This window comes from Odontomachus brunneus, unplaced genomic scaffold (assembly GCF_010583005.1).
Source record: "Odontomachus brunneus isolate Ranch 3 - 2012 unplaced genomic scaffold, Obru_v1 Obru_scaffold_190, whole genome shotgun sequence".
NCBI lineage: Eukaryota > Metazoa > Arthropoda > Insecta > Hymenoptera > Formicidae > Odontomachus > Odontomachus brunneus.
This window is the reverse complement of record NW_022639640.1, coordinates 348062-358061: the sequence shown is the minus strand read 5'-3', so window position 1 is coordinate 358061 and position 10000 is coordinate 348062. Positions and strand designations below refer to the sequence as shown.

Here is a 10000-nt window from a genome sequence, read left to right as displayed (position 1 = left end):
CGCAGATCGATGTGCGACTACCAGGAATAGACGAGCCTTCCATCCTAGCGCGCGTATTTCCTATTTTCTTCTTTCTTCCCATCGATCGCTTCATCGGAGAGCTACGTGGTAGTTGTCTCGTTGAGTGTAACGGGCTTTTAGACACTTCAAAGGACTCGAGCTATCGAAGCGCCCATTCGCGTCTTCTTCGCCATGATAAACGTACACGATTACCGGCGAAATCGTCGAACAACCGGCTGTCTGACCGATTGTTCGCGTCTGAGAGAAATTCTCGGTAGATAGGCGAATGTCTTAGTCAACTATCGGCTACTCGTGAGCTCCACAAAGGGCGCCGCGCCATCATGTCTGTCCGCAGACGGTGGATAGCGGTGATCGCTGTTCCCGCCGTAGTTTCCACTGTAATCGCGCTAACGAGCCGGGGCCGCCTTTTCTTCCTCCATTTCCTGCGAAATAAAAAGATCGCGGGTAAGTTCGTTTGAAGGCATGCTCTGGCACAGTGATCGCAAGTGCGCGCCACGCAAGCCACTCCGGGCCGATGCCCCTGTGATTCTGTTAAATGAGATCTGCGTGCTGCCAGTAACCGATCATTCACCGTCGATGTGAGTTGCTTTAGACATTCTAACGTACGCGGAGAGAGTTTTCTTACTTCATATAAATTCTTACTCCATATAAATTCTTCTCAACCGTCCTATGCTTCCAGTAGATTTCTAATGCGGAAAACTGCCAGTAAGGTCTGTCTTGCTAAGGAACATACACAGAAAAAGAAATTTGGTTGGATCAACCAAACATCCGACAAAATATGAACGAATCAGAATTCCGGTTGAGAATTTGCCGAAATCTTGTATTTGAATTAACAAGATTTTGGTTCACCAAGTAAGATTTCTGATTAACCAGGATCTGGTTAACTTGAGCAGAATTTTGGTAACTTCAACCAGAATTTTTGGTTTGTTCATATTTCCCTATACAGTTAGTTAATCTCAGCCATATTTTTTTTCGTATAATGAATTTAAATTTCTTGGGATGAAATTTCGTTCGAAAAGTAGAGCGACCACCAAGTTACTCGAATTCGAGTGATTTTTTACTCATATAGAATGAATTTTCTACTATGAATCGTCGATTATACGTTCACTCGACATTGAAGAGTGAATTTGTCACGTACTATCATTGTCAGAGGAACATATTTATTCTAATCGATCGAAACATTCGTTTATATAGTCAGAATTTACTCTAAGTTTAAGTGAAACATTCACTTTTGCAAGGATCGAACATGGCAAAAATGGCTACTGGTTCTGTTTGGCACTTACAGACACGGGTGGTGCACAAACCGTCTCTGACCGTCGTCTAGAATCTAGATTATAAATATTGATCCTGAGCGTCCTTCAGTCTCGAGTGCACTCAAGGACTCCCTCTTGTCCGGCATTTCTATACCAGGCGAGTCGAGGGGGATTCCTCGTGGTGAAATTGAAATCGGAGAGGTTCCTCGTATCCACTCCAACAGAAGAAGAATCAGAGTCGTGCGAGTAAATTAAAAACTTAGGCTATCTAGTTTCAGCAAACTACGTCTCTTCTACGCAGAGACGTCGGCACAGGTCCTACGCGTTCGCGAGGACTGTGTTCAATAACGTGTAGACAGTTAGAAACAGGACCAACTGTTGAATCGGGAAGAGAATACGAATAGCATAAAATAATAGATAAGAATGAGAGAGAGAGAGAGAGAGAGAGAGAGAGAGAGAGAGAGAGAGAGAGAGAGAGGGTAAGTAATTAGATACCCAATTATTGACGCCCAATTATCGTGATCCCTCTTAGTCTTTAATATTCTAGTCATCAATAATCTAGAAAAATTTGATTTTTCTTGCGACCAGTAGCGATTGTCCACAGTTTTAGTTACAAAGTTCTCTTTTGAGATTATTGAGCACAAAGCAAGAAGTTTAACTGCAATGCTGATCTCATGAAAAACCAGGTTAGTGACTAAAAGGATATCAATAATTGGATATTTCATCCTACTGTATAGCGTAACCAAACCCTATAAATCTCTCAACCACAATATTCATTCTGCACAATATTCATTCTGCAACCACAACAAAGAGACAACAATGATATTTATGATATTTTAGATTTTCACGGTATAGTGAAATGTTTGGTCTGACCAGCGGGTTGGTGCTACGTCCTTCATGGATTTGTTTTCGACGTTTCCTGAGCATTCCAGTTTGTTTCTGAAGTAGAACTTCTTCAGCAGAAGAACGACTAGACTGACTAGTCAAACTAGACTAGTCAAACCAGACTAGTCAAACCAGACTAGGAGTTTCAGGTCATTCCTCTACAGAAGAAATCCCCGGAACAAATAAACTGGAATGTTCAGGAAACGTCGAAAACAAATGAAGGACACGGATCAATCCGGAAGTCGGACTAAGACAGTAATATTCTTTTGAAGTTGAGGCAATTAGGCAGACACCTAATTACTAACCCCCCTTAGTTATTAACACTCTAGAAAAGTTTGATTTTTCTTGCGACCATTGGCGGTTGTTTACAATTGTAGTTGTAAAGTTCTCTTTTGGAATTGAATGCAGAAGAATTCAACAAGTTCAATTGATGGTCGCATAAAAGATCAGGTTTTAATGGTAGTAATTAAGAGGATGTCAGTATATTTTATCCTAGATCTGAATAAGACAAGAATAATAGGCAAGATGTGTAATATCATGTAAAAGTGAATCAACACGTTGATTCTCGCAGAAGAAGAAAGACATGGTTTCTTCACGATTTGATAGCATCGCACAACAGATACCTTCGGCAGGCTCTTGCGTATCGTCGCGATTTTTAAGATCTTTTCTGTCAAAGTGCGTTCGATATGAAAAGTAAAGGCGAGGTGACGAAGGACGCCGTGGAAGTTACTAATTCCAACAGGGCTGAAGGAGCCGGGCTTAGCCGAAGATCGCCTTCGGGTTTTAGGCTTTCCGTCCCTCTAGCAAGTCTTCGTGGCCTCTAAACCGGTTTAACCGAGCTCTCGTTAACTTCGTTACTGTTAATGCCTGTTGCAATGTGGCTAAGTGGCCATTGCTGCTCTGGGCGTCCTATCCCGAAGCCTCCGATCCTTTCCCAATTACTTCACTACCGTCAAAGTCGCGATTCCATTAATCAATTAACACGAGTTACAAATTTATCAGCGCAAGGTCGTGTCTTCGCCGAGGTGATTAAATATCGTAACTTGGAAATGACTTTTCACCGTTACGGGATCTCATAATTCTTCATTAGGATCTATAATGGGGGCTCTTACACGTGGAGAAAGAAACGATTTGTGCTACCACTGCTGCTGCTATCGCTTGCCGAAGCAATTTATCGATTCGCTAAGCAATTCTCTTTCCTTTAGTTTAATCTCAATCTTTTATACGATAAGATTGCGTATCTGCTAGGATTCAGCTGTTAAGGGCGATTATAATAACGTTGTATATCTGGATTATTCTCATCGCGAGATAATCCGCGTCGTGCATCGATACTACGAGCAGAGTAAAACGGAGTCTGAAGGGTCGCCCTTAGAAATCGTTTTCCGATACGGTGTAGGTAGCGACACGCTCTTCTGTGTACGTGTACTCGAGCGTGGCGTTCGTCGATAAGTCTTACAGGCCGTAAGCGGCCAAAGGAATGTCCAGTTACGTGTACACGGAATCGTTAAAGCAGACGGAGACAGCTGAGCTCTCTCGGTGGCTTTGAGGGTATCGCGCAAATTACGGATCCAAGGACGAGAGCGTTCTAGAAATGCCGCTTTGCGTAAAGCCGAACTGATTGAGTGAGGCGTTTTAGTATGCCATGAGTGCATCGCTCCTCGAGAGCGCACTCTCAAGACCCGTGAAACGGAGAACGTTGAGTCGCGGAATACCGGTGGGAAATTGTGAAGATAGTACTTCGATTTTCTCTTCGTTCGATTCCCTTTACCGTTCCGTTACACGAGCGGATGCATTATAATTAAGAGTAAACTCCCCAGGTTACCGTCGCCTTAATCCTCGTGTTTTACCACTTTACTTTCCGGGCGCGTCGAGTCGAGTGTGTCGAGCGTTACGTAAACGGATCGATTCGTCATGAGTAAAATACTGTAAACAAAAGACGGCTAAAAATGATGTCACCTATGGACATATCGTCGGAGCAAAATTTCCGCATTCGTGTGTGGTTTTTGGCTTAATAAAACGTTATTTCGCTACCAATGATTACCTACTTACTTCGTGACATCTCCGTCAAACTTCTCGTTTCCACCAGCGGAACTCCTTAATTTAGCACGTTCTCTCTTTTAAGGTGACCAGATGTGTCTCGTATTTCCCGATAAAGTTCTGGTTTTCCACTCAGTGTCCCGGATTTCTTCAAATATTATCTGGAACACAGATTTGTCTCTGATCTGGCTAAATAGTCCCGGTTTGTCCTAGTTTAGAACATTTTTAAGATTCTTCTAGCAAAAAGACTTTCTCAAGAAAATTCACAGCTCTAATACAGTAGTTTCACTTCTTCTTTTTAATTTTAAGTAAAGATAACAAACTAACTAAACTAAACTATTATCTTAGTAACAGTGTCTATTTTTTTCTATGCAACAGGCCTTTATTGTTGTTATTTTTCATATGTCTATAAATAAAATATTGTTTTATATATATGATTTTTAACGACCTGCTCTTCTCCCTCCGCTCCACACATTTATAAAACATTCCGGATCCGGCAAATCTTATCTCTTTGGATCTCTCACACTCACTCTCTCATTTTCTCCCTTTCTTTTTCTGTTGCGCGGGGATAAAGAAAAAGGACATTCGGTGCGAGTACAGATATTGCGAGCGCGGTAATGTTATGTATATACTCACGTTCTAGGTGAGAAACTTTTGATTTACGACGCACCGGCCCACCAATAGCGCAGTGCAACGCGGCACAGTGGAAAAGTTTCCTGGAGACCGAGAACGCTCTATTAGTACCATTCGTTATTTTGTTTCCTCCGCGCCGGTTCGTGCACAGAGCGGCCGTGTAAGAAAAGGCCGCGTAAGAAGGGAAGCTCCCGCGGCAGTTCCTGCGCCAGAAGGAAGAGGACCGCTGGAAGGATATCCGCCGGCGGTTCTCCAAGAGACTCGGATAGTTTTTCGTCCCGGAAAACTGGTTATTGATACTGCAGAGGAGCGCGAACTTCCACGGAACTTTGCCCGCGCGCCCGTCGAAGTGCTCGCCGTGCTTCTCTCGAGAGGAGGTGGAGCACAGCGATAAAAACATATTTGCCCGCGCCCAGCCGATGTTAACAACCTCCTCCGTCGTTGCCATAACGTTTGTCACGAGCGTCGCCCGTTGTGTCGTTGCGCGTCGCGTCCGAAAAGCAGGCGAAAACGAGCCACGTATGATCAGCTCCTGGAGAGAGGACTCGCGATTTATATCGGTCGTTCCCTTAATTATCTGTACGCGCCAGTATTTTACGAGAGATCTTGGCTGGCCGCCAACCATCGATTCGCTGCTCTTTTAGACGGACGTCAGTACATATTTATAATCCGGTTAATCGTGCCGTTCTCTGTATTTTAAGACGCGGCCGCTGCGAGACTAGGCCGCGCCCTTGTTCGAAAGCTCGATCTTTGCGAGATTTAGGAAGCTCTTTCTTTCGCGAAGTGTTGGCGCCGATAATCTAGAAAGAATGAATTGATTTTCTTGCTCTCTTGGAGTGAAATGACTTTTCACTTATACAGAATGAATTCTCCACTCTTAGCCGTTCAGTGAATATTTTCACTCAAAATTGAGGAGTGAATTTGATGTATTACATCGTCGTATCACACATACTCATTCTAATCGATTAAGATATTCGCTCATATGGAGTCTTTCGTGTTAAAATTTCACTACAAGAAATTTATAGAGCGTTATTACATTTTCCTGATTGAATAGAACCCATCTAGAATTTATCTCAAAACCTTATTCAAGTTTATTCCAATCTGTCGTCTGGTTTCTATAAAGTGATGTAATCAGGTCTTGATAGGTCATGTAATAATATATCGCGACAATTAGGACCTAATTAATAATAAGGATTATGAATAATTAAGATTTTATTAATAAACAAACACTAAAGTAACATCTTATTACACCTTATTAACATATGCTAGATAACTGATTGGGATCAAGCTGATCAGGACCATGAGATAATTTTTTTGTCGGGAAAGTTATCACTTTATAATAATACAATTTCACGTTTTGCGCGCGCGCGCGTTGTTCACATGTGTGCATTAATGCCTTCTGCGTTTCTGTTCTAGTATCTAAGTGCTAACGGAATGGATACGTCAAGAAATCGAATTAGAAGAATGGTCGGCTTACTGTGGCTCGCCTTCTTCTTCGCTGGAGTCTCGGCAGAGGGAACCCTGGAGAAACTGCACGAAGGTAAGTAATCGGTTAATACTATGGTCTGCGGTAATGCTCACTCTCTGTTCTTAAATAAACATTCTCATCTCCCTTTCTCTCGACTGAGCTTCATATTAAAAGAAAAGGAGAGAAATGAAACGCGAGAGAAGCCAGAGAAGTTCGATCAGTCGGCGTCGCCGGAGACTGCCGCCGCTTCAATTGGGTATCGCGAATATAATGAATCGTCGTTATCGTAACGGCCGCTTAATGCGACGGCACTGACAGCACGGCGGTGTGCTGATGATAAATTTCTATTTAATGTATTGGATATAGCCATCTTTGAAGGCTCGTTAGCGTAATAATCGGTTGAAGGGACGGCTGGTTTTTCGCAATTACACATTTTCCTGCAGAGCGTGCTAAGCTTCTTGATAAATGGTCGGTATTTATTAACGTTCAATTAAAACGCTCGAAAAAAAGTCAAGCGAAAAAGAGGTCATGAATTAATTATGTGGAATTAAATAAAGCTCTCGTAAGCTAGATAACCCGCGGCTCTGATTAAATTTTATAATACAGCCCCGTGACTCAAAAATTATGCAAGATTAACAAATCTGCGACACATACACACATAAGAAGCGGTGTGACATTAACGAATGGCGCGTTAGTCGGAAAAATATCGGAGATGAACACGCGCGCGTACGCGCAATACGCGAGGAACGACAATCGTCTTGTTGCAACATCACAGTCGGTGGCGAGAACACAGGAGAAAACGAGCGTTCGCTCATGAGTGATTCTGATGCGGTATCATCCTATCGATCGGATGAATTTCCTCGCAACGCAAGCGAGCACAGCGTAGAGACGAGAGATAAACGTCTATCTCACTGCCGAGTCCGAGAACGGGCAGACGTGCCGACGAGGCGAGTAGAGGACGATGAAGGCGGCAGAGGCGAAAACGAGGAGAACAGTGGACGCTGGGTGCACCTGAGGGAGGCGACACAGTGAGCAGACGGAAAAGGCGAAGAGAGAAAAACAATGAGACTGAGAGCGGAAGAGAATGGGCAAAGTGGAAGGTAGAGAAGGAGAGAGAAAGACAGGAGGCCCCAGTGTTGCAGAACGTCCGTTAGAAAGCTACTTTAAGGCATATTCATAATGTAGCCACCAACTCATGGCAGCCGTTGTTCTCTTTCTCTCGCGCGCGCTCCGCATTCGCAGCCTCGTTATCCCGATTTCGCACCGTCGCCGCGAGCGCGAAATGCGAGGAGAGGTAACGTTGACGACCGCGAGATACCGTCCGAGGGCACCGTATGATTTAGCCATAAATTCGATCTGCATAACAAGGCGTGGGCCCCTCATGAATAAAGTCATTCGTATTTCGGTATTAATCACGCCTCGCCACACTGTGACTATAGAACACGGCGAGCAACGAAATCGGTTGCGCATTTTCCGCCTCTCTCTCTCTCGCTCTCTTTCTGTCTTTCTCTCTGCCTCTCGCCCTTGGATGCGCCGGCGTTTTAACGAGCTATCGGAAATTCCGATCTTTTAACCCATTCGAGCAGAGCGCGCCTCTCGGACGTTTAATTACGTCCACTGTACTCGTGCGACATAATAATGGCTCACTTGCGCTAACTCACCACCAGTCCGATGCAACCAAGTGGTCGTGGTTCGCGCCCTTTTTCCTACGTTTCCTTGCACTGATAGAACATCTGGAATATTTACGATAACAACGATAACATTTCGCGTGCGCATCTTTTCGTCCTCTTTACCTACGTATTTTACGAGATTACGTAAGCACAAGGGAAAAGTGCTTTTGGAAAAGTGCCTTGTTTTGTATTGTTCAAGGAATAACGCTTTAAAGTGATTTCTATCACTGAAAAGAGCTGTGGTAGCAGTTAGCTGTGATAGCAAGAATGTGTGGAGTAGTTAAATGTCGTTGCACACTGAAATAAAAGTCTTGTAATGGTTAACAAATGTATTTGGTTAAGCGTTTGCAAGTGCAACATTTGGCAATCAGTATTAAATATGTTAATAGTTACGAACCGTTTCCCCAGTAATAGTTAGATAATATATAAAACAAGTTCTTCATTCAGTTGATCCAGCCGATCCAGTTAATAATTATTAAATAATTTGACTATTACTAAAATATTTGGTCATTTCACATATTTATCACATAATGTGATAAATTGATGATATTCATCAAATCTTGACAACCAACCTTGCTAGGATTATTTGTTAATATTTACGAAATTACTTTATTATATTCGCTTTAACTGAAACTATTTCACCAATGCACCAAGCCTTAATGGTTATTATCAAATTTTTTTTCAATGTAACATGTGAAATGTCTAACATGTCTAAAGATATAGTTGCCATATAGGGATCCAATAGGAATTTAGCTGTAAAACCGATGTAGCAGCAACAGTAGCAAAAGTCTTAGTTATAACAACAAACACATCTTCAGCAAACCATGATTAGCTGCGACAGTAAAGTGTAATGTTTCTGGAAACGCAAGGTATATCTGTCGCTGCGATTATAATTAAGAGATTTCGACAAAATCAACCAGAGAGATAGGGATGTGGTTTCGTACGTTATAAGCAACCGGCGTGCAAGTTACAGCGGTTTTACCGAGTTTTCTAAAGAGTTATCTATTGCGGTCGCCGTAGGTAGCCGGTAGATAGAGTATCTACGCTTTCCGGCCGATAGATCCTCCTCCTCTTCCTCCAACGCCAGCTCCTCTCTCTGTGTTGGTCTCTCTTTAGTTCTCTGATCACGAGCACAGTGACTCTCTCTCTCCTTCCCTCTTTCACATTTACGCTCACTCACTCTGTTGTCCGCGAGACCAAGCAAGCCACGTTGCAACTTCCGACTCAATAAGCATCATCTCCCTTGCGCTTCCGACGATGTAGCCTTTGATGTAATACCTATGCCATCACCTGTTTTACTTCTCTATTTCATATCTCCATCTTTTTCGCCATCTTGTTCTGTCCGTTTGTCGTATATCTGTCGACTATTCTATATCATCGTATTGTGTCTTCATTCCTTACATATACTACTGTGTCCAAAAAGTAAGACCAATTTTCAAGTTAAATTGCGCGGGTATATCGAATGTCAAAAATATTTTTTTTCGAAATTGGTAGCACTGTGACAGACATCTGTGTCAAATTATGCGTCGTTTGCGTGAAGCTATTCGCAAAAAGAGGCCGGAATTGTGGAAAGACAACTCTTGGTTTTTGCACCACGATAATGCGCCATCTCACACTGCATTGGTTCTTCGAGACCATTTCGCTAAAAATTCCCATATCGTTTCACAACCATATTCACCTGATTTAGCACCGTGTTACTTCTGGCTATTCCCTAAACTCAAAAGACCGCTTCGGGGACACCGTTTTGACTCGATTAAAGAGATACAAGCTGAATCGAAGAAAGCTTTGAAGGCCATTCCGGAAATCGACTTTAACAACTGTTTCGAGGGTTGGAAAAAACGTTGGCATAAGTGTATTGTGTCTGAGGGGGATTACTTTGAAGGCGACGAAATAGATTTTGAATAATAAATAAAGATTTAAACAAAAAAATTTTTAATTTTTAATTTCTTACTTTTTGGACACAGTAGTATTTTGCTCTCTCTCTCTCTCTCTCTCTCTCTCTCTCTCTCTCTCTCTCTCTCTCTCTCTCTCTC

General features: G+C 42.7%; 1 protein-coding gene across 3 annotated transcripts in view; it reads left to right on the top strand.

Moving 5' to 3' along the window:
• LOC116851767 (semaphorin-2A) overlaps window positions 1–10000 on the top strand; it is a 486860-nt gene that overhangs the window by 244833 nt on the left and 232027 nt on the right. For all 3 annotated transcript variants that reach the window (XM_032831541.1, XM_032831540.1, XM_032831537.1), the window contains one exon: window positions 6245–6369. In XM_032831541.1, the coding sequence (XP_032687432.1) occupies window positions 6245–6369 (125 nt within the window). The remainder of the gene's footprint in view (window positions 1–6244; window positions 6370–10000) is intronic.